The sequence below is a fragment of the Gallinula chloropus genome (genome assembly GCF_964237585.1).
Source record: "Gallinula chloropus genome assembly, chromosome: 1".
Taxonomy (NCBI): Eukaryota; Metazoa; Chordata; class Aves; order Gruiformes; family Rallidae; genus Gallinula; species Gallinula chloropus.
Genome location: NC_140085.1, coordinates 203,693,867 through 203,719,786, shown reverse-complemented (window position 1 = coordinate 203,719,786; position 25,920 = coordinate 203,693,867). Strand labels below are relative to the sequence as shown.

Here is a 25,920-nt window from a genome sequence, read left to right as displayed (position 1 = left end):
GTATGTGACAAGTAATTTGTTCCTCTGACATGTGTATGACTAATTAAACAATATAGCAAGAAGAGAACTTTAACTTTGCAGGATTTAAGTAAATGTTCCTTATCTGAAAATAAACAAATAAATGTAACTTACAGATTTTCTTATGGTCTCTCCAATGATCACACCTGTAAAAGTCTCCCATTCCTAAGGGAATAAATTAGCAACTCAGAGAAGTCACAAGACGTCTTTAAGAACAGAGATTAACACGTAGTAGTAGTAGCACGTAAGCAAAACAGGAGGATGAACAAATTAAAGCCTACATTCTCAGAGTCATAAGACATTTTTAAAGCTCTATGTGATACTATCAGCATGGAATTCCTTTTGCAGATTCCAAACTAGGTGAATACAACGCTTTCCAGGAAAAACAAACAAAAGTCGAATCCTTATCCTTTCTCAGCACCCATAGATCGGACCCAAATTAGCTAACTATAGGCTAGCAAGAAGTGATGTACTTGGCTGGCTGATCGGGCATCAGCAGCCCACATGGAGAGGTAACTACAGAATCCACACTGCAGCAGTGTTTCATGTTACAGTATACAGAACATGCAGTTATCACAACAGGAGAAATACTTAATACAGTAGATTGGTATGAATACTTCGGTTGCATGAAGAAAGGAAAATGTAAGCTGAGTTTATGTATGATTAAGTCTTTTAGACTTGGTATTTGTATCCAGGAAAACAGCTTTTATTCATTTTAAAACAGATTAGGTAAGTATATTTTAAAAAATACTAGAAATTACATAATCCCACATTTGGAGGTGGCAGGAAATATACTTTAAAATATTCATATATATTGAAATGTTACATAACTGGCATCTATAATTCTAAGAAAAAGGGTTTTTTTTTGTTAAAGACAATAGTAACATTCCAAATTAAAAAAGTCAGCCATGTACTACTATTCTTACAGACCACAGCACAGCTTTTTTTACACCCATTGATTTATCTGAGCCTCGAAAGAACTCCTTCCTTCAATTACAAACTGATGATCCTCTCCCAAACTCATGGAAAATGCTCATACAAAGAAAAATATATAATGGCTCCCCAGTTTTAAAACCAGAAATTGTGTCACATCTTTATGAAGAAAAGTGGAAGAATAATATGTAAAGACCTGTAAAACTACCTCAGAAAAATCTATACATATTGATTCAGAAAAAGAATGCCTCTACTAAAAGCCAAGGTATGCTGTAATACAATGTTGAAGTTGTACCATGAAATTTCTCATCACTATGCAAAAATTCGTAAGCACACGAGGTTGAACTCTTTTGGGACAGGGGCTTTGAATACTAAATTCTCTAGCTGCATAATCTCATCACATGAAAAGCTGTAAAAGAAATAACTTTAAAACAACTGTTTAAGTTTCAATTTTTTTCAGTAATTATTTTGCACAAGCACTCTTTTCATAGCCATTTAATTGAAGTAACTTCTGCCTTTCAGAGAAGTAAGAGAATTATAGGTATTATTTGCTTGGTTTAATTTTTGAGTACTCAGATCATAGAATCACAGGTTGGTTTTGGGTTGGAAGGGTCCTTAGAGATCATCTTGTTCCAACTCCCCTGTCATGGGCAGGGACACTTCCTACTAGACCATGTTCACCAAAGCCCCATCCAACCTGGCCTTGAATATTGCCAGATACTCCAGGAATCTGCACTATATGTAATCTGGTTAAGACCGCTAGTAGCTGATGAATGTGTATACTGAACAACAGTAATTAGCACATAAAGCAGTACCTAGAAATACTTAGGAAGCCTAGGCAGCCAGGTTTTAATTTAGTCAGAAAAGCATTTCCAAGTTGCTGCCTTCTTGACTTTGTAAACTCAAGGACTAGAAAGAAAAAGCAAGATCTTTTCAGAAGTTGAAAAGAAATAATGAAGATGAATTAGTAAAGTTCTAATAATGAAAATGAGCTAGAGTATGGCTGTACCAAGAAGATTAATCTGCATTCTTTTTATCAGGCAGCTTCTCCACAGAAAGGGAACCACTTTACTTTTAAAGGACTATCCATATTTAACTAAAAGGGTGGATAAATATCTGCAGAAAGTATTGATACAGTACTTGCAAAAACCTGCCAGAGCCCTCCATAAACATCTTTTTCAGACCCTGATTTAAAAGGCAACAGTTTACCTATCTATCTCATGGTAAGCTTTACTTAGAACCTAATAAATATAATGTTGACAGGCAAAAGTAGCTATCATAAAAAAAACCAGTATCATATAAACCTAAAACCCCAGGTCCTACATTTATTGACAAAAACTTTTAATTTACCTATTTACTCTTTGTATTAATTTTAAGTAAATAAACTGATGATTTTTGCCTCTAGCACTTACATGCTCTTGAAAAAGTTCAGGATGCATTCCTCGTACAAAATGTAGAGCAAACATTAGTTGGTCAGCCTGAAATAAAAGCAGTAAAAATGTATTCATATGTTCATCAAAATTCGCCTTTTTGGGTTTTTTGTAATAACATTTCATTCATAAAACAGCTCTAATTTCATAGTAGTGACTTAGTGACGTACATCCTAATTTAAAATTGACATACAACACTGCAACATAGCTACAAGCACTGACCCAAACCCTACAGCTAAGTACATATAAATTCAAGAGAAGAATAAAAACCAGGTACTTCTAATAAAGGAAATATACTAAACAGAATCCATTATTTTTTAAACTGTGTATAGGAAATGTTCAAAATCTTATAGCAAACTTTTCAAACAGAATTTTTGAGGAAGAAAAAAAAAAAAAAAAAAAAAACAAAAAACAAAACAACTGTAACCTTCTAACTTCTTCCTAGGTCTGTTGCATCAATTGGATTTCAACCAGTCTGTAATCACTGAAGCAATAAACCAGGAATAAAGATTTACTGGAGTCACAGAACAAGCCATGCAAACATTCAAGACATTATTTTCAAAAATGATGTTAGTTTGTTAAAACAGGAATTCTTAAGTCCATACATAAAAAAAAATTCGCAGATGTGTTTTACCAAAGCTGTGCTGGAAAGCATAGATTACTATGTAATGAAATCAAGGTGAAAAACTGGAAGATTCTGGAAAATCAGGACCAGTCAGAAACCTAAACTGAGGCCTCCAATCTTCAAAGTCTGGCTGTGACCTGAAAGATGCATTTTACCAGACAATAAAAGATATAAACGTATTTTCTCTTATTAAAATTTTAAGCATAAGGAAGCTAGTACCTCTTCTTTCAAGAAAGTGAATCATGACTAAAAAGCATAAAGTGCAGGTGAAAGGGAAGAAGAGAAATAAAACCAATGATGAATGGGACTGGGATAAGCCTGCTAAGCACAGGCATCTCAGCCAGCGAAACACAGCGAACCTGCATTCCTATAGAAAGCAATTCTGTTCTTGACTTCTAAAGAATGTTGTTTGAGTTATCCATGGTGTGTTTTCCCACATACATGTCTTACGTGTACCTCGAAATGACAGCCTGATTGTCTTTGGTTTCAGAGAATTACCACTCTGAAGAATATTAAATTACCAAGAATCCTACTGAAAACCAACTGCATGTGACTTTTCTGAAGAGACAGGAGAAGATAAGTATACTCTACAAAAATATTACGTGTCTTTTAAAGTGTAAGATGAACTGTTTGACTGACATGGCCTTTCTCACCTTGACATCTATTTCATTTTTGAGACCAAAATTAGAGGAAAAACATTACTGTTTCCTCATATAGATGTCTTTTTATAAGCTTGACACATCAGCTCAGAAACAGACAGATTAGAACAACATAGACCAAAATCATGGAGCGAGGATGTTCAAGATATTCATCATCTTTCCTGAGTTTTCTCATGTGTAGTAAAATTAACTTCAACTGCACCAGCATTTTGAATAATAGAGATAACTTATTATTTAATAATTTACCTGGTGTTTAGGTTCTGGAATTACAGTTGACTGACTAAAGGGATATACATGGCCTAAAGGCCACATCCTTTCTAGTTTCAATTGCCCTTGGAATGGCTGACCTTAGAACCAAGCAGGAAGCTATTTGTAACTTCATTCATACATATGAGCCACAGCAGCTTTAAACGGGATTTGGGTAACTGCAGAAACACATGACAGCAGCCACAACAAACTCCTGGCATAATCTGTATCTCTATAGACTGTGATTCAGAAAGTAGTTGTCAGCCATTTTAAATAGTGCTGCTGTATTAACTCTTTCAATTACAAAACCACATGGTATAAAGTATTCCCAAGGATACAATTAAAGCAAATAAATGACATCCAATGTTATTTTTACATGTATTTACTACTGGTTTTGTTACAGGGGTAGTACTGGAGGGCAAACAGGTCCCAACTACCAAGCAGGGTCAAACTGTGCAAACTGTACTGATAAATAAAATACATACATGAACATCAATCATATGACACTCAGAAAAACTGCCATGGAATGGCTGAAGTCCAGACCATTCAACTCTTTCATCCTCTCAGACAAGGTCTGCATACAAATCCAAGTTGCCTATTAGTTTCTGGATGATTGAGTACCCAAAACTTGAATGGGCATTGTCTGGAAGAACACTAGCTGGCCCAGGACAAAGCTATGACAGCAACTGCCTGGACAAGGTAACAGTATAGGTGTGCTGGTTCCAGTGCTCAGGAAAATTTCTTGGCACCACTTCACTCACTAGCACAAATGGTGTCTATATACACACAGACATAAATATTAACCACAGACAGAAAACCAAACTGATCCTTCCCAATTCTAACAGGCTTAAAAAGGTAGGAATTTGTACCAGCCATACCATTTATGAAGACACTAGTAAAGCCTCAGTGTTCCAGCAGTCTTAAAAAATTTGCATGAATAAAAGGCAGAATTGGCAGTGGATTGCTGATGGCGTGAGGACTGTATTTGTTCTCTCCAGTATGAGAACACTTCCTGTTATAACTGTCTCATGTAAAAGAAAAAATTGAAAGTGAAGGGCAAAGCTATCCTAGATTTTCACCAAGAAAATCACCTGATTTTCACCTGATTCAAATAGAAGTGAACAACAAATACATGAAAAACATCATATGGAGGAACAGGGGAACAGATAGCAACAAACAAGCCAGCAGGTAGAGATTTGGAACAGGGTGTGAAAAGAGAAAGGAGAATATTGCAGTGGGATTTTCTGTGCCCTTATAAAAATAAAATGGAACAAATAACCCCGCAAAACCTTATCATGACAGCTAGGTCAAACACTCATAGTCGAGCTAGAAATGAGTGCTCAGAAGATTGCAACATCTGAGACTGGCTATGAAGCCAGAATAAGGCAGAATTGAGGAGCCAGAGGTAAAGCAGAAATAGGGCTAGACCAAGAACAGCCTTGTCTATTAGAAAACTGCTCTGTGGAGAAATGTGCATAAGCAATCTTAATTCTGTCACATCCTAATTTTCAGTCTTACACATTCTGCATCTACACAATACTGTTTATTTGAAGTAGATCAAAAGTTGGTTGCTGAAAAAATATTTTCAAGCCCAGTGCACTGCATAAAAGCAAAGAAACCCAAATCAATCTTACCTTAAACAAACAACGACAAACATATTCATACACCATATGCTTCAATGAGCCAATAAGCAAATTGATTCTTTCTTCAGTATTACTTGAGTCCTAAAAAAGAAAGCCTGGATTTCAAAAGTTCATGTGGAAGTAAAAATCTTTTTACATATCCTATAAATTTCACCAGAATGACACAAATGATCTGGACTCCGTGTGATACTTAATAGTTCTAAACACATATTACTGAACTCAGCTGCAGCTATCAACGAGTGGATGATGAAATTAGAAGTGTTGCTGAAGCATTAAGAAATTAATATCTTTTCCTTGAATACTTTGGCTGTGAATATTGTACAACATTATATACAAGATAACTACATAGAGAAATAAATAGAAGTTTCTTTTCCTAACATTAATATTGCATAACTTTTGCTTGGTAAAAAAATGGCTTTTGTCCTGAATTACTATATTTAATGTTATTTAACAGGTATGCTGACATTAAATGTAGTTATTAAACTTCCAGGCAAATTTGGTCCACCTAAAATAACTATTACAGAAAATATTAAATATACGCTGTGTTTCAAAGTTTACAGACTTACTGTATCAGGAGGAGAAAACCAAAAGTAAGATAGGATAAAAGCAAAAAAAGAGAAAAAAACCCCACCCACACAAAAAGAAAACCCTAAAAATGGTGGGGGAGGTAACAAGTAGTATGAGATATGCCCGAAACAAGTTCCTTTCTAGTATGCTGGAATTAGAAGAGATGAGTTCATAAAGGAAGGCAATTTGGATTCATGAGCTGATTCGACTAATACCCTTCCCATGTCTAAAAGGTAGCTAGGTATAAATGAGGAACGGGATAGAGGAGAAGAAAAAAGGAAGAAAGCAAAGGCGGCAAAACTGGGAGTTTAGCTTTAAATAGGTTAGCATAATAGCATAGAAGAAAAGAAAATATGAAAGAGTGTGAATGAACAAGAAGTTAGAAGCTCATGTCGTGGAAAAGAAGTAGTAGATAAAGAACTTCAAAGAGGGCAAGCTCACATTGTCAGAACCATGTTCCTGGTAATGAGTGAAGGTGAAGGAAAGTTGTAAGCACAGATAACAGAATAAAGGGGAATCCAAAAGTGACATGATGAAAGGCTGGTGAATGCTTTTTAAAAGCGGAAACAAAGAGAAATAATTTGAATTTTGGAGATGCTGGATAAAAGGAAAACACATTATTGCTTGGTGTGGGGTTTTAGATCTAAAGATTAATGTGACAAGGGATAAATCCATAATTCCTCAGTAAAAAGAATATACTGGCCACTAGAATACACAAAAGTAAAAATTCTATTTTCAATAAGACAGGCTGCATGCATGTGTACAAACTCTATAAAAGTAGGTAAAGTTTTGTTCTTCATTCAGGTATCTGAACCACAGAGATATAACTAGTGTTATTTGCAGATTCAATTATTAATTTAAATAAAGCCATCAGTAACTTCGTGTTCGAAATTCACCTTAGACAAAGAGCAAGCTTGAAATTACAAATAAGAGTTACTTTGTTTTCAGATGGCACAGCAATTTTATGATTTATATCTTAGGGGAGGCTCATTAAAATTCCACGTGCATGTGTACTGAATATTTAAAGCGCAACAGTTCAGCATCACTACTTATTACACTTTTCATCATCAGTTATTATAAATTATTTTCTAAAAATTTCCAAAGCAACTAACAAATTCTAAGGATCAGCACTGATTAATTCTTCTGCAGCATTCAAAACTTCAGGACTAGAGAAAGTACCTGCTCACTTTGCAGAGCCCTTTTGAAAAGCCGCAGGAAAGCCGCCAAACTAAACCGGTACATATTATTAATTTTGGACAAGTCAGAGATAATAAAGTACATCTTGCTAGCACTCTCAGCTAAAGGGAGATAGGCATCCCTCTCCTGTGGATTAAAAAAAGAAAAAAACATCAGAAAACAACAAAACCCACCATACATATAGAAAAAAAATCAGTACATCACTGCCATCTATTGGCTACTGCACTATCATCTCACTGAAAAAAATATTCAGATGACTCCCACTGCTTTAGAAAATTTTCTGATGCTTCAAATTCAGAAACAGAATTCAAGAGATTTAAAATTTGTCAGAATGAGTTTTTAGCAAATATTTTTTTTAGTTGTGAAGATCATTTTGAAAATGAATCCCTAGGGCACCGAGGCCTCTTTCAAAGAACATGTCCCAAAATTCAAGAGAAAAATTTAAACTAAACAAATGAGAAGACAGCAGAAAACTCTGTAATGAGTTACAAAACCAGCACGCCAGATGAAGAGCATCACCAATGATCTAAATTTTTGCAATAGCAAGGGACATATTAAGTTAGAACATCTATATGAGCCATACTGTTTGCGATACCAGATGGCAAAAATAAAGTCAAACCCCGTTGCTTGCCAGTAAGTCCTTGGGGAAAATTCCTTTAATTCATACTGAAAGACTTTAAATTGTGTAGCAATTCACCATGGGCAAAACAAAGTCATTTAATTACTGAAAAGATTTTCTCTACTTGCATATCCCAAATATCTTTTACTCCAAAACATTAATTTAGTGTGCTTCTGATCTTATAGTCCTGTGGTTATATATGTATATATACACTGTCTATATAGAAGATGATTACTTTTAGCTTAATGACTACTTTTTTAGAGATAAACAGCAATAAAAGATTAGAATATTTTTCTACCTTATCAAGGAAACTCTGAAGTCTGTGAGATTCAGCAAGTGATTCTTGGATGAGTGCACTACTTGCTTTAGTCTGATTCAAAGATTCAATCAGATCCTTATTTTCTAATATATTGCCCTGTGATGTTGCCAGTGTCTGTAAAAGAAAAAAACAGTGATCTATGTTACATTAAAAAACCCCAACCCTGTAAAGTAACCAGTTTGGAAGCTGTCCTGCACATACCCAAATCATACAGTAAAGGATGGCGGCTCTCCTTAAGCCTCCTTTAGTTGCCAATGTAGTTATAGAAACATTTTTTATTATCTTTTACAGCAGTAGTCAGATTATGTACTAGCTGGGCTTTTGCCCTTCTAACTTTCACATAATCACAGAACAGTCAGGGTAAAAAGAAACCCCCTGTACTCTGCCATTCAGACAGTGCTCAGCCCACCTCACTGTCTCTGTACAACTTCATGACATAATTGTAGTCCTCCTGTGTTGCCTGCCCCTTCTTACAAAGATCATAAACTATTTTTTTTCCTAAATCTGAGCCAAATCTCTCTGTTCAGCCAGGTCAGTCTCCTTCCCACTGGCCCATCTTTCAGCACATGGGGTAGACCTGCTCCTGCACATTTAAGATTTCCTTCTTGAAAAACGACCAGCCTTCCTGGACTTTCCTCTTCAGGACTTCCACCCAAGGGACTCTGTTAACAATGTTCCTAAACAGGCCAAAGCCTGCCCTTTGTCACGGTAGCAGTTCTGCTGACTCTCCAAGAATCAAAAACTCATCATTTTGTGATTGCTATGCTGAAGACAGCCTCCAACCATCACATGACCCACAAGTCCTTCTCTGTTCACAAATAATAGGTCCAGTGGGTGCCTTCCCTAGTTGCCTCACTGACCAGCTGTGTATGGAAGTTATCTTCCACACATTGCCTACTGCAGTTCTATGACTCAGCTGCAGACTGAGGGTTTTGAGGTGGCAGGTAAGTTTCCCCACCTCTAGGACATTTTAGAAGGAAGGATTTTTGAGGATCCATTCCTGTGGGCATGAAGTAAAACTTCTGTGAAATCCATGACAACACGCACACAAAAAAAGAAAAAGTCATCTTCGTTGGAAGCTACTTTTTCTATAGAGGTGTAGAACTATTTCTGAGCATAATTACCTTTCATTAAAATAAAAAGGTAAACTGAAAATTGAGAATATTAATTTTAAACACAAGAAAGGAAAATGTTAACTGTAACAAGTATTACAAGTCATTGCTAATAACAAACAATTGTGTAGGTTCCAAGTTTCCAACGTCTCTTTCAACATATCTTTCCATTTCCTTCTGGGATTTTTTCTTTCAGGTTTTTTTTCTTTCACAACACAAAATCATTTTGCAACTTGAGGAAGTATCATTTGACATCATACAAGAGATTAAAAATGTGGCATTTTTAAAAACTCATATTTTGAAAAAGAAACTATAATTTTTAACAAAGTTTTCTCTTTTTTAATGTATTAAAATTAACCACATTTCTAATCAATCTAAAATAGCCTATATTTAGCCCAATGATTCAAACAATGCTTAATCCATTGAAATACCAGTTTTTAAACTAAGTATTTTATCTACTTTACTCTCTCAATGCCCCAAGAATGCTTTTATTTTCTCAAATAGAAAATTCTGAGAGCTTGCTATTTCAATACTTTCACCATCTTCATTCAAACCCATAACAGGAACAGTGTTTTAGTGATCTAACAGATACAAAATTCATAAACTTATTTTACCTCCAAAAGAGATTCCTCAAGCTTAGCTAACTGTATCTTCTTATCTTCTTCTTGTTGCAACAGTTTTGTCTTCTGCTCTTCCAAATCAGGCTTTTCATGCTGAATTGTTAAAGCCAAAAGCTAAAAAGAAACGAGTTTATCCAAAAGGATAAAAAATATTTCATAATATACATTCATTAATTCCACTGCATAATATATACTCATTAAACAGTATATAGTCTATATTTTTTAAATGAGACCTCTGAGGATTTACTCAGTTGCACCAGACATTCAACAGCTTTAAATCTATATAGAAAACCTGGATATCCTGCAGTAGCAAATACAGTCCAGGCAACTGCAAACCATGCCTTGTGTATAATAGCAGATGCAAGGAAGGTGAGATGCTTGAGGACGTCTTGAAAGGCACTGGAATGCTTTATTAAGGACATTGATTCACATCCTTTTAAGACTAGGCCTAAACCTTTGCACTTCAATCTTAATCAGATCTGTGTTTAAAGGACTGGCAGTCTTCACTATTGTATCTACCCTTACAAGACACAAAAAGAAGTAGGTGACAGACAGCACAAACTGCAAGCCTACCAAAAATCAAACCTCTCTTCCTCCAACAAAAAGAGAAAACAAAACCCAAAGGTTCTTTGTCTGTACTTCCACTTAAAGACAGCATCAGTTCATGCATGACATCAATTCCCTATCTCCAGTTGAGGGAGGAAATCCATAGTATTATCTGTGCTTACATTTTGAATTTTATCTTACTTATCAACATCTTATTTATGTCTCATTCTAAGCCTCTTGTTAGTTTGGAAAAAAAAATATTTCATACCAAATAAAGAGGAGATTTTGTTTCCTTATCTCTTTTTTTTTTCTCTATTCCACCTGTACGCTACATTTTGTTACCTAAATGTTATAGAAAAAAACATCAAAAGCTACAAACATTTTGGAGGAAGTAAAATATACAGGTTTTGTTTTATTACATTTTTGCAGCACACAAAATATCTTGATGCTAGCTCTACTCTCAAACTAGGACACTGGAGAACAATAACAGAAACATTTCCACAGTACCACAAATGCATCTTGAATAGAAAACAAAAACTTCACAATTAATCTGTTGCTACTGAAGCCAATGAGTCTGTTTCCATTTTCTCTATTGAACTCACTACTTGGTTTCAAAGCACATAAACCCAAGATTTTAAAATTTCAATTTAGTTTCAGTATGAATTTTACCATTCATATTTGTGTAACACAGAATATCTCCATGAACAGTAATGAGAATGCACTACAGGGCTTCTTCCAGAAGATAGATGTAGCTATAAATCTCTGCTATATATACACTGGTTTTTATTCTAAATGCCTACCTGTCCTCGTAAGCCACTTCCTGTTGTGGTGAAGTTTACTTCAGTAACAATAGAAGAAGCATCAGGTGTAATGAAGGGATGTGGGTTCCTTGTCGACAGGAAGAGACGGAACTCTTCATTGTAATCTATCATTTTTTCACCTATTTGCATAACGTAACGGGATCCTGTAAATAACAAACAGATGTTACTCTATAGAATCTTCCAGTCAAAATATTATCTGAAAATAACGGTATTTCCAATACCTAAAAGGTGCCTGTAAGAAAGTTGAGGAAGAACTGTTCATGAGGGCATGTAGCAGTAGGATGAGGGGTAACAATTTTAAACTAGAAAAGGGGAGATTTAGGTTGGTTATCAGGAAAAAAGCTTTCTAATATGAGAGTGGTAGATCACTGGAACAGATTTCCCAGAGAGGTAGTGGAGGCCCCATCCCTGGAGATATTCACAGTCAGGCTTGTTGGGGCTCTGAGCAACAAGTTCTAGTGAAGATGACCCTGCTTACTACAGTGGGTTGGACTAGATGACCTCTAAAGGTCCCTTCCAATGTAACAAATTCTACGATTCTATGATTTGTGCAACACATTGTAACCAATGGATGCAATTAAAAATTGTATTTATAAATTGTTCAGAAAGAAAAACAAATCGTAAAAAATTAAGGAATATATCCTATCCTGCACTGCTAGACAAAAAATGCAGTTAACAGCACTTTAATATATGGGGGTAGTTTAATTATCCTCACCCAGTACAAAAAGCATGAAGGGCAAAAAATGAAGTGGAAAGTAATACTAGTGAATCTTTGAAATGTCCAAACAATATCGAGAAGACAAAGCACCACAGAAGATGCACTGCAGAATTCCCCTTTTGTGTAAGAATCCTGTCATAATTTAATCAGATTTCATTTACATTTCCACATAATTATACCACTCTACCAAAACACATCAGCCATAATTACGTACTGGCAAACTAAGATGGTTCAACATTTTCTGAATGTGATACAAAACCAATAGATTTCATCTCTGGTTCTGTTACATTTATTTGTAGAAGGTTGACATTCTACATTAATAAATCTATTAAAATATTACTTTCTATGATAATTGTTATAAAGTCTACAAAGCTAAAGATGCTGGATTCAGTCATTAGACTGAAAGAAAAATACTCCAGTAAGAAATATCCCATAAATATTCCTTCTTATAAATACACTTAATTTAATCACACTATGAAAGGAACAAGTAATTTATTAAATGTCTGGTGTCATGGTTTCAATATCTCTTGACACTTCCCACTATTATGACATTTCTCAATATGCCTGTCACTAAATGAAACTGTATGTATGGCCTTTACCACCCTCCTTCCGCTCTAGCAGGGTCAGAAAAGAAATGGACTCAAATAATCACACAAATAGAGTGAGATTTTGTCTCCTGATACGAAAAAAGAAGGAAGAACTGAATTATAAGTTTCAAAGTGAAAATTTCCTTTCCAAAGAAATTTCTGAGGTGGCATAGTCAGGTGCTTCTCTATTTTCAGCACCAGGAGGAGATCAGAAATGCTGTAAGTATAAATCTCCTGCTAAAACAGTTGTAGAGATGAAAATCACATACCAATTTTGCTTCTGTGCCAAGGATCAGAATAAATTTTAGGCCTATGCTGTAAAAACGTCAAATGGAAAATGGAAGCTGTACAAGGCTAAATTTATTGCAGTATATATATTCACATTTTTCTTAACGTTTCATTCCAAGTAATGAAAAGTCCTACAGCCATAACAAGCAAAATGCTGCAGAAAGGCCCCCACCTCCATGTTTTGACAGAGAAGTGTGTGCATGCTTGTGAAGTGGCTGAAAAGACTCAGTGTGACCTATTCTCCCTTTTCAAAAAACATTAGCTCCCTAATTTGAACTTGCACAGACCTAGCATCAACATAGCTTGTTAGTGTGCAAAAGATGATGCCAGAGTATCATGAGCAATTTCCCTGAATAAATTAATATATTTTAATTTAATCTGCTTTCTCCACAGTTCTACAGACATATTAATATCTTAATTTAATTCACTGAGTAAAATCAGTTAAGATGCCTGCAACACTGCAACACTCTGCTTTCCAAAGTTCACCAGGAGCTAGTCAATAAAGAAAAGGTGCAGCCTCCTACAGATGCTTTAAGTCACTACATTGGTGGTGCTCTCAACTTTTACCAAGGATAAATAAGCCAGCGCATCTGTAATGGAAGAATGATTTAAACTACCCTTTCCTCTGTACTAAGCAGACCTTATATATACAGAAGATAAATCTAAGAACTCCACAGCATGTGCATTTATTTTTACCATGTGTTTACATTTAAAGAATTACAGCTACCTCACCCACTATTAGATCTCAGTATTAGATGAAATGACAGGAAAGAGGGGTCCTGAGCTGCTTTCAGTGCCCAAAGTTCATACTGTAAATTAGATGCACTTGTTGAGGAAAGTCACACTTGAGGCAGAAATATAATCAGTAATGATAATGTAAATATACTTTAATTACAATAATTAGAAAGTATTTAAAACATACATTGGTGTATTTTTAATCCACTCAGTACTTTTGATATAATTTTGAGATAATGCAACATAATTCATGCTGAGATACTTATTACTATTTATCTTTGCTAAACTTTCAACACCATTTTTTGTATCAGCCTTTTTAAGGCAATTAAATCCAAATCACTTAAATATAGTGTTATATAAAGTACATCTTCTTTCCAAAGCATAGATACCATAAAATGTATATGCAGGTTCTTTTACCCTTCATTGCATCACTTAAGGAGACTCCTTTCACCAAATTCCACCCTTTTGCTGATATTTACAACCCACTGTCCTGGTTTTGGCTGGGACAGAATTCATTTCCTTCCTAGTAGCTGGTATAGCACTGTGTTTTGGATTTAGTATAAGAATAATCTTGATAACACACTGATATCATTGCAGAGCAGCCAAGGACTTTTCAGCATCTCATGCTTTATTGAGTCAGCTAGAGATGCACAAGAAGCTGGGAGGGGACACAGCCAGGACAGCTGACCTCAACTGCCCAAAGTAATATTCCATACCATATGACATCATGCTTGGCATATAACTGAGGGGGGATAGCTTATCTCACTGCAGAGGGATTAGTGATCAGCAGTGAGGTATTTAGTTGCAGGTTGGGTTCAACCACACCATCTGCCCATTTGAAAGTCACATCAGAGCCAGAGCTGTGTGGCTTCTTTAGTTTCACACAAATGAAAGAGAAACAGCAACACCAACATTCTAAAACTCTGATTTCAAACTGCAAAACCAGTTGTGTGATTTCTGGTCTATTTAAGGACCAAGTTCCTATGTAAAACTATGTGTTTGAAATTATTACTGGAAGTTAAAATTGTGAAGAGTTTGTAAAAACACCTTTACGTCAATTCCATTAAAAAAAAATCTTTACATATTTTTTAATATTTAACCACTTACAAAACAAGTACATACCTCCAACATGTTTCATGCACTGAAGCTTTAGCAGCAGGTTAGTGTTAAAAAGGAAAAACTACATCATACTTATGTTTTCATAATAATAAATTTCTGTATTATATAGAAATGAAACATTATATATGAAATGAAAAATCTTTGAGCAAGCTTTGAGCTTGCATTTGTAAAGATCCTGGTCATTTACCTTTAGCAACAAGATCTTTTCTTAGCAACGGGTAAAGTACAGGCTCCACTCCATCCACTTCCTGAATAATGAGTGTTTTCCCGAATCTCACTGCCAGCTCAAGAGCTGTTAGGAAGTTGGTGTCCTGGGCAAATAAAAACAAATCCATTTGATTCATGGTTTGGTTTTTTGGGTTGGTTTTTTTGGGAGGTTTTTTTTGGTTTTGGTTTTTTTAATATTAACACTTCAGAACGAACAGGAAGGCATTATAGCAGGTGTCCAAATCTAAAAATGAGAAGCATAGCTGAAAAATTCTATTACAAGCATCATATGGTATTTCAGAGTTCAGCTGCAAGTGTTTAAGTAAGTTTGATTTACACAGCTACCGACATATAGGCAACCTATTTAACATGACCAGGTCTCCAAGTACTGCACCAGAGGACAGCAGGTCTACCATAGCTCTTGGGTCATCTGGCAGTCACACCTTGAAGTCCTGGCTACTTACTGCACCTCAAACGTTATTGGGGAACTATGTAATAAAACTGAATCAAGACCTAATGTTGGGATTCACATGAATATTAAGGTACCTAAATCCAGTCTTTTGTGCACAGACAACTGATCCTAATCGGTGATGAAGCCAGTCAGCTAGCAGCACAAGCATTAAATCACCAAAAGATACCCATCTAATACTATCAAAGAATATCTGTAAGGCCTGCACAGAGCTGGCAGGGATCTGTTGAAGACCTTGCTCTGTTGAGGCAGTATTCTGAGGCCAGGTGGGGTTCAATAAGGGACTTCTGAATGACACCAGGTGCCTGCCTATGTGTGTGTAACTGAGCCAAGCATTGCCACCCATACAAACAGTGATGTAGACAATTAATCTTAGCTACCTTACACTCAAACTGAAATCCAACCTACTATTTCCAATGTGCATAATACAACACAAAAATCATAGAGAAAGTATACACATACTCCTGAAATCCAGTTAACTGCAATCAGGAATACAAATACCTCTCTATCTCCCTCTCAGCAGGAAATACTGATATTCTTGTAGAGGGCACCATGAAGAGGCAAACTTGTAGAAGTAATACCAGATGTTGATACTCCAATTTTAAGTACTATTATCTCCTCCTTGAGTAAACAAATTTTCAGTGCCATATAAAGATCATTGTAACTTAGAACTCCATGAGAAATTACATGCTTCGTGGAAAACAAGACCATTTTTGGTGATTTGTATCACACCCTTTTAAAAACTGTTCTCTAAAATCTGGAATACAGCAAACTCAAGTAGAACAGAATCATAAGACCAGTACTACACCTGTTGGTTAATAACTTCCAAACGTGATTCCTTCAAATGTGTCTTCAGCCATTCAGTAGCCCGGAACGAAGGGTCTATCAAAAATGGGCAAACTTTACTCTAGGGGAAAATAAGTAAATAAGTAAATTAATAATTAAAATACTGAAATTGGTTTTGTTTGAGAATAAGATTGAATGGAGTCCTTTTTCATTTCCCAAAACTAATGGTATAGCTAAAATCTTTTTTCATTAACAAACTGTTCAAAGAAACAATAACAGTCTAATAACAAAGTGACAACAACAGTACAAGGAATTTGTCTCTCATTGCACTTGGAAACAAAAAAATTAATTTCTCAAGTGTTTGTCCTCCTAATGTTAGGCAGGTTTTCATCTTTTCTTAAAACCGGGAGTCTCTATTCAATGTGTGTAACCTACAGCTTTTGTCATTAACAACTTAGAAAAAGAGGTACTATTTTTCCTTTTTCTCCTTGTAGTGGGCAAAGGTTCAGTACTTCCAGTCTTGGACCTCAAAGCATTTTAGAAGCACTAATAAATACAAGAATTTTTCAGGCATAAAGATATAAACTGCATCTTACTTAGAAACATACAAAATCCAGATCTCAAACTTGCAAACACTGTAACGTAGATCTTGGTGATACTGCCTAGTAACATGTATGCTGATGAGACAGCAGGTTTTCATTTTAATAAACCCTTTATTAATATGTGGCTCCCATACCAATATTGTACAAAGCTTTACTATGTCACTAAATGAAAATATGTTACATTATACACATTGCTTTTTAAATGTTGAGACTGATTAGCTAAGTACTCAGAACTTACACAACAGTCACAACACCGAGTTAGTCCAGACATGGTAGTAAGGGGGGCAAGTGAAAAGAGAGCTATTCACAGTTGACACGTGCATTTAAAATACCACAGAATCACAGAATGGTTGAGATTAGAAGGGACCTCTGTAGGTTGTCTTCTCCAAACTCCCTGCTTGAGCAGGGTCAAATACAGCTGATGGCCCAGGACTACGTCCAGATAGCTTTAAGTATCTCCACAGATGGAGACTTCATCACTTCCCTGGGCAACCTGTACCAGTCAGTGCTCAGTCACCCTCAGAGCAAAAAGCATTTCCCGATGTTTAGGTAGAGCCTCCTGTGTCCTGGGCTGCATCAGGGGAAGCATGGCCAGCAGGTCAAGAGAGCTGATTCTGTCCATCTACTCTGTTCTCTTGAGACCCCACCTGGAGTACTGCATTCAGTTCTGGTGCCCCCAACATAAGAATACATAGAGCTGTTGGTGTGGGTCCAGAGGAAGGTCACAAAGATCATCAGAGGGCTGGAGCACCTCCCCTATAAGGACAGGCTGAGAGAGTTGGGGTTATTCAGCCTGGAGAAGAGAAGGCTCTAGGTGGATCTTATAGTGACCTGTCCCTCCCTGGCAGTGTTCAAGGCCAGGCTGGATGGTGCTTTGGACAACCTGGCCTAGTGGGAGGTGCCCTTGCCCATAGCAGCAGGGCTGGAATAAAATAATCTCTAAAGTCCCTTCCAACCCAAACCATTCTATGATTCTATGATCTCAAACTGAATGACAGGGAAACACAGACAAAATCCAAACATCAAAAGATGATGTGCATAAAACCTTGAGAACTGCACTAGAGATGAAATTGGTATAACACCATGTCCAATTTCAGTATTAAAATGACATTGAAAAAAACTGTATGCAAAGAAAATTATTTGAGCTGAGGGAGGATTTGTAAAAGCAGGGAGATTTTTAAGAGCTCAATCTATTCAACAAAAGAAAAAGGTGAAGGTAAGATTTTATTATAGCATATAAGTACCTTTAAGGGTACAAAATGGAATTTATTGAAGAACTATTTAATCAACCTGAGAAAGGAATAACTAGATCTAATGTCAAGATGACAAAGCAAGATAAATTTAAATTGGAGAAAAGTCTGTAACTGACTTGAGATTATCATCAATCATCCAAGCAAACTACCTGTGGCAAATGCAGATTCTCCTCAAGGCATTACATCTTTACTTTCTAGCAGATCTAATAAATTACCTTATTGCTACAATACTATGTACATAACTGTGTAATTGCATATGTATAGTTATATATCTATATATGACTATGATAAAACTGAACCGTAATTTTAAACATAGTATTATCATTCTTTTCTCAAGTATTATTAGCTACTGGCCTTAACTGAATAGAATTTTGTATCCTGTATCACACAGCTAATGTGATGAAATCTGAGAGTTTAAAATCTAGATGTTTTGAAAGGTATCCACATGCAGCCTTTTCCCTTCCATGACAAAGAAAAAAAGTATTATTATTAAATTATATGTCAAAGGGAGCATACATAGGGGAATCTTCCACTAATTGTATTGCTGTTAATGATTATTCACACTTTAAGCTTGAACAGACCGACACCAGATTTTCTCTGTTTCATATCTGGAGGAAAACTGTACAAGCAAAAAAGAAAAGCATGCATGTTCTTAAACTGTTTGTTTTGAGGTTCTTTTCTTCTTTTGCTTCAGAATACCCAGACTTATGTTAAGTATTGGTTTCTCTGTGTGTGCTCTCTGGTGCTAATAAAATAACACAAATTAAATAGTTCAAAATTCCAGAAAGATGCCATGTTAGTGAAATTTATAGAAATTGAAATACTTTCAAAACAAGACAAAAAAACCCCCAAATTTACCTGCAAGATGACAAGAGCATTTTCTATTGAGAGGTCGTCTGAAGGTAACCCTTCACTCTTCCAAACTAGCTCCTCACTTTCTGTACACAGGAACCGACGTAGATCAAACTCTGATAAGTGAAAGAATGTAAGTTTGTGCCAGTATTTAGTCTGGATAACTTTTAAGCACTTACGACTCTATATACAACGGAGACTCTGTCTAACACAGTGCAAGTCTGTAGATTTACCTTCAATTTATTATTTAACTGCTTGAACTATTAACTAGCTGATGCTATAAAAATATTTAATGGTGTTCTTAACACCCACAGATAAAAATGATTACTGACAAAGCAGAAGCGTTAAGAATGCATTGGCAAATTTACAACAGTATATATATCCATTCATGTAAAATTTTCTTTTTAGCAAGGACTATGGAGCTAAATCCTAGGAATTTATAAGTATTTATAATCTTAATAATTAATAAAATAATCCTAAGAAACAGTCTGTCTGTATATACAAGTATTTATTGAGCAACAAAATGTCACTTTTCATTTGGGAACACTAAGACAATTGAGACTGTTAGAACTCCCTGGCATTTCTCACTTCCTCAATCACTCTATCAAGCCTTATTACCTACACAAAGAGACAGAAAACCAAACAGACACGAAATTACTTTCAAGGCCTGCTGATTTGGTCCATTCATCCAAGCTGGTTTTCCTCTGATCCTCAGGAGCAGCAGACAGGTAGGTAATAAATGCAGCTGCTAACTGAGCTCTTTTAGGCAGCGTAGCCAGTTCATCTTTTATCTCTGACACCTTAAAAAGAAGTACTGAATGTATTGGTGCATTGCAAACAACATTTCACATCAGTCACTAAAAAGTCAGAATTAAATTTGCCTGCTACTGAGAATACAGCTGAGACAGTTCCTCTTCTTGCATTTCAGGTATCTATATGCAGCTAACCCACAGCCAGACACACATGAAAGTATGGGAAAAGTTCTTTCAAGCTCTGGGCATGGACAGATTTAATTTTTTTTAGAATTGAACTACTAAAAATCTATAAATTTGATGAACAGTTCACCTTGCAGCTCATAAATAACTGGTTAAATAGTATTTTAGAAAGAAAACTAAGAATTATGTGACCATACGCAGTCAGCTAGTGAGTACCACTTACAATAAGTATACAAGTACTAAATACTCTACCTAGCTATTATACTTAAAGATGTGGTTCCTTTCAGACTTGCATGATAAAATACATTTATCATATATCTTCAACTAATTTATCTGCACTACATCACCTCTGCTTTGAAATACTCCAGTATTTTGGAGAAAAATACAGTGCATCAAAATAATATATGACTGCCATAATTGGTTTGAAAGTGCTGTCACTTTTTGATATCATACTGACTTTAAAAATAAAAGCTGAAACACAAATAAAAAAGGAACTCTTCATTACTTCCTTCTTACTTTAAAAGAAGATGATATTGCTTTTCACTGTCTTCAATATGGAATGAGTTCCTGACTAATAGGTTCTACAGCATACCATTAAGAGACAGTCTTAGTACCTTCTAAAGACAAGGTTAATGCAGCAGAGTGAAAAACTGGGAGGAATCACACTTGGAACCATTTAAACTCTGGGGTCCACATATACCAAATCCTTACTACAGCAGGTGGAATAGCTGCAAAGCTACTTTCAGAGGAAAATCTTTCAGTTCTGTCCATTATGCTGGTCAACCTACAAGAAGGATTCATCTAACCCTCATTGTGGTTCTTCAAAATGCAGGTATGTAGTCTTAATTGTTTAGGCTTTTTTGAGTGTCAATGAAAAAAGGACCATGTCTCTCAGCAGAGATACCCAAGAAAGCCTGGTATCACTTTCTGGAGGTGGGAGCCTTTTTCAGCTTGTATATATCTTGAAATTTGCCTTTTTGTTTCAGACTGAAGAAGGTCCTGTATGTCCAAAGGCTTGCCAGTGTCTCTCAAATATATCATCTAAGCAAACAGGATATGTTCACTTTCCCTGCTCTAGCAGCAGCAAAGTTTCAAACACGTAAGTGAAGACTTCAAAAGCAATGCAACGTTTTGGGCAGGTCAACATTTGCATTTCCAACATCAATGCCATAAAGGAGATATGTTTTAAGACTATGATTGTGTAATGCCAAAATCTGTCCCTTTTGACTGTATCTCAACTAAGAGAGTCTAACTGCTGACATGTTCAGCCATCATCATTACATTATTATGTAATTATGTCAAAGAACATTGTACGTTCTATATTAAATACTGGCGGAGGGGGGCATATACACATTCTGTGCCTGTAATACAGGTAAGGCAACTTGTACAGGGAAGTAAAAGGAAGATTCAGAAATAAGAAAAACTTTTCTTTCTAATGAGAAAACAAATATGCTCTTAGGGGATATGTAGAATGGCAATAACTCATACTCTCCAAAAGCTTCAAAAATTATGTTTTCAAATTATCAGCTGTAAAATGTATTTATGAAAGTTTTCACTAACCTGCATGCTCCATCTTTTGTGTTCCCTATCGAGTTGATTTATCAATACCTCTGCAGCTTTCAATGTTTTCTGAGCTTTACTTAGTTCTGCTTCAAGTTTTGCTGCTTCTGTTGTTCTACTCTGGAACCTGTAAAACAACTAGTGTTTGTAATTGCTATCAAACTACTAAACTTGTGGACATTTATGTTCAAGGCAATTAATTCTTCCTTTACTGTTCATGAAGAACAAAACTTTTTTATACCTTCTGCTTCCAACTGGCAGATGAGCTTGTTAGACTTTTAACGAGCAATATTTAGATAGATGCATCTGTGAGATTTGCATTAGAGACTATAGCATCTGAAAAGAAATTCTTCTATTCGAACAGCCTGACTTATTTAAGTGATTGTCTTAAGTTTTGTTCTGCACCTAGTCAGGGCAATAGCAGACTCAACACCAAACTCTATATTTGTAACTTTTTGGTATATTTAATCTATGAAACCTCTAAAGGAGAATATTGCAATTCACACGGATGACCCCAGTTCAATGCACAGTACTCTATTTTGCAAACTAGTATGAAATAAGAACATACCCCACACAAGAGGCAATGTTTAGCTAATATTCTGTGATGTTTAATATCTAATTAGCTTAACTAATAGTTAAAGTAATTAATGCATCTTGTAAAATTTATTGCATGCTACAAAACATGACTTTTAGTAATGCACATATGTCAGCTTGGGAAGTGTCTCCTGTACTAACTACACAACAAAAACATTGAACATTGACTTGGATTAAACTGAATTTGGAGAAAATATAAAGGTTGACCACATCAATTTTATGTCACTGGGAGTCACATGCTTGATGAAATGCTATGGATTACAGTTAAGTCAGAAAAGGAGGCCATCCTAAAAGAAACAGCACTGCCTTTATTCAAGCTGTGTTCAGAAGACATCCTGTATAAGCATGTCTCCAAAGTCCTAAGGAGATGTTAAAGTCCACTTAGATTTAAAAGGTGGAAATATACTGCATCTCTTTGACATCTACAACATCAACACTGAAGGCTTCCAGTACAGTCAGTAATGAGAAACTGGTACTTTCAAAGGAGCATTTCATCTCATCGATGAGATGAATTGCATTCTAACAGTATTTTATCTCTACTGAGTGTACAGATATCTTAATTATCACTACTTCTGATGTAGGTATCCTGCAGAGCAGGGAGTTACATTTGGTTAGATAAATTTCATTATTCATAATATAAAATCATCAATGTTCTTATTTATAGCTTGAAATCAACAAACCCAACTTACTTATCTTTCAGTTCTGATACTTTTTCACCAACAGAGTTCAGCAGATCTTCTAACTTCTGTTTTCTGTCTTTAGTTTTCTTGAGATTACTACAAAAATGTAAAATTTATTTTAAGACTATGAATCCAAAGGGGGGAAAAAAAGTTAGAGTAACTGTAACATTTACATAGAGACAGTTAAGAGACAGTTCTGTCTTGGGATTTTTATTAACAGAAATCTTTCTTCACATGTAGAAGTTTTGACTACTGCTCATCACATAGCTTTAAAAATGGAGACTAAACACCCCATTCAAATATGTTCTTAAAAATCAGAATAAATTCTTCCAGTACAGAATTTTTAGACCTGACAAAACAAATAGTATGGATTCCTCAGGCTATGGATGGTCATACGTCTATGTCGTATCTTTTCAATCCTAAGGAGAAACTGATTATGCTTGGTACATAGATGAAAAAAAGAAGAACCACACATCCATAAAGTAGCATGGGTTTCAATGACAGAATAAATTTTAAGCATATCTGTGATCATTTCTCCCTGACACATTTCAGCTGAGACAAGTAACTTGTGACAGGCCAAAAAATATGCAAAGCATATCTTCCAGAGAGAACAAAGTCCTGAACATTTATTTTTTCTGTCTCAGCATGAACATTTCATTATCTATGGATTAGGTATGTTTTCTTCTATCTTTTGTTTTTAATAAACTTCAATTCCTCCTTGGTGGCTTTGGTTTCACCTACTACAATTGGTATAAAGACCATTTGCTTTGTAACAGTGTCTAACTTACGCTTCCAAGGCAGCCTTTTCTCTTTCCAAAGGCTGAATTCGTTCTAGGACATGGGAATACTGGACGTTGGCAGTCACCCAAGCTGCTAATGGAGCAGCTGCAGCACTGGCTCGTTTGGCATTCTGAAAAAATCAGTTAACAGTTAGGAGAAAGTCCTTGAAGAGTACTGCAGATGAGAGAAGTACAGGATAAGTAACTGAAACAGATTTACAACTTATCAACTTAAACATGCCAATTAGCCAGCTCCTCTACTGAACTAATCTTTTAAATTGCTATTAAGAGTATATATTGTAGGCTGTCAATCTGTATTAAAAAATAAATAAATAATGGGTATCTTTACAACTATGAAGCATCAGTGAAATGAAGACGTTTAAAATCAACACATAATTTATTAGTGTGTTCCTTCTCAGGGAGCTACAACTTTCCTTTTAAAAACCAAGAACTAGTATTTAAGAAATCTTTTCTATACATACTGCCAAATCAATTCTCAAACATCATCCATACATTTCATCATCATCAGTCCCTCTTATTTAATTAAGTGTACTGTTAAGGCTCTTCCTGCTAGAAGGAGGCCAGAAGGAACCAGTTACAGTTCCTTATCTGAGTTCTAATTCATACCAGTGACAAAAGTCTCTGTAATAACACTTCTCATTCACCAACAAAATCCTCACTGTGATCTCTGGTACACTTTTATCTTTCTACACCAAAAAATATGTAAGCAGAATTAATATTCTCTTTAGGTTTAGTATGTTTATTCTAAAAATTATGATGGCAAATCAGACAATCATGATATTTTTTCCTTTTTTTTTTCTTTTTACCTTTTTTCATTTTATGTAATGCAATCAGGAATTACCTTTGGATCGAAAGATGTTCTGTTTTTAGAAAGAAGTTCTTCAACACTCTCTCGTATTTCAGTTGGAATATTACGAGCATCAAAGGTTGCTATGTCCTCCCTCACACCTCTTTTGGCCAAGAAACTGCAAAAACAATTCAATAACTAAGAATAAACAAGTGTTAAAGAAGTTATTTCCCTACCAAACCAAATAATTCTGCACACACATTATTCCTACATGTAATAGGAAGTATTTAATATTGTAAATTACTGTTTAAAGTTTAAATAAAATCCTCACCTTTTCATGCTCACCCATGATGTATCAAAAATCCCCATCAGCCGTAAAACTCCTTCCAGTACGTCCCTGATTATGTCAGGAGGCATCCGTAGAGACCTGATTTCTGACAAAGACTCTGGCTTTATATTTCCAACTGCTAATTTAGCTTCATCAATCAGTGGCTTAAAACATAAAAACAGATAAAAAAAAAAAGAGATGAGGATACAAGAAACTGAACATTTTCTGTTTCAGTTTTCATTCCACTTCTTGTACCTTTTACATATTTTATTATCTAACCAACTGCCATTGATGCATATTCATGTGCACGTTACTTAAAAATTGCCATCTGCTTATTAAGTGATAACAGCATTTACATATGAAGCAGCATATTAGAACCCTGACATTCCCTTGTAATTCAGAAACACAATATAGAAGTTAGTATCAATTGTGGTTTTCTGGTCTTTTCTTTCATTGCTTAAAAGTTAATGAGTGTTAATATATTTGAATAATTACACTGATTACTATTTATAGGCATGCCTGAGGATATCTTTGTAAAGATAAGTAGAAGTTCAGGTCACAAAAGCTTTCTATTTTCAGTGGCTAAAAAAATCCAGACAGACAGACTTTGTCCATTTATCAACAAACCAACAGAACTGTAAGAAAGCAGAAGATTAACATTAAAGACTGTGCACACCTTTCACATCCTTCATATTTATCAAAGGCCACAGAAAGGGATTTGCTCTAATCCTTTAGTCTTATGTCACTTTGAACACAAAGATATAATTCCTTGTTACCTATGATATTTAAAAGGAAAAAATAATGTTGTTTTCCTTTAATCTTTAGTCCAACTTTAAAATGGATGGGAGAAAAAAATAGACTAAAGGCAATGACTGAATACACATACATAACAAAAAAACTTGAGGTTTAACAGCCACAAGGTCTCTTGAATGATCAGCTTACTAAAGTGACATTAGGATATATAATTTTCAGAATTCAGTAACAACAGGAAATTAAGTCTATTAAATAAGCCCTATGCTGTTAACAACTTGACCAAAGCAGAGTAAGGTCTATGTAAGACATTAGTAACTGAAAATCATTCCACAAAATCTGCAGAATTCAGAAACAGACCATGGCTGCACAGAAATAGCAAGCGGAAGTAAGATTTGGCTCAAAAATTCTTTCTGTAATTAAAATCTAATTGATGCAAATGTCAAAATTACAATGTAAATCTGGCAAATGGAATTCTGTTTTCTACTGCATAAGAGTTTTATTATCAGAATAAC

General features: G+C 35.3%; 1 protein-coding gene across 1 annotated transcript in view; it reads right to left on the bottom strand.

Annotated features, from left to right (window-relative positions):
- DYNC2H1 (dynein cytoplasmic 2 heavy chain 1) overlaps nt 1–25,920 on the bottom strand; it is a gene marked incomplete at its 5' end in the record, with an annotated part of 161,593 nt that overhangs the window by 80,085 nt on the left and 55,588 nt on the right. Inside the window, 16 exons of the mRNA XM_084274663.1 lie at nt 133–183; nt 2,364–2,429; nt 5,546–5,635; nt 7,301–7,444; nt 8,236–8,370; nt 9,983–10,102; nt 11,335–11,498; nt 14,990–15,113; nt 16,287–16,385; nt 18,978–19,087; nt 19,630–19,771; nt 21,467–21,593; nt 22,750–22,836; nt 23,529–23,650; nt 24,382–24,505; nt 24,659–24,819. Coding sequence (XP_084130789.1) covers nt 133–183; nt 2,364–2,429; nt 5,546–5,635; nt 7,301–7,444; nt 8,236–8,370; nt 9,983–10,102; nt 11,335–11,498; nt 14,990–15,113; nt 16,287–16,385; nt 18,978–19,087; nt 19,630–19,771; nt 21,467–21,593; nt 22,750–22,836; nt 23,529–23,650; nt 24,382–24,505; nt 24,659–24,819 — 1,866 coding nt within the window. The remainder of the gene's footprint in view (nt 1–132; nt 184–2,363; nt 2,430–5,545; nt 5,636–7,300; nt 7,445–8,235; nt 8,371–9,982; nt 10,103–11,334; nt 11,499–14,989; nt 15,114–16,286; nt 16,386–18,977; nt 19,088–19,629; nt 19,772–21,466; nt 21,594–22,749; nt 22,837–23,528; nt 23,651–24,381; nt 24,506–24,658; nt 24,820–25,920) is intronic.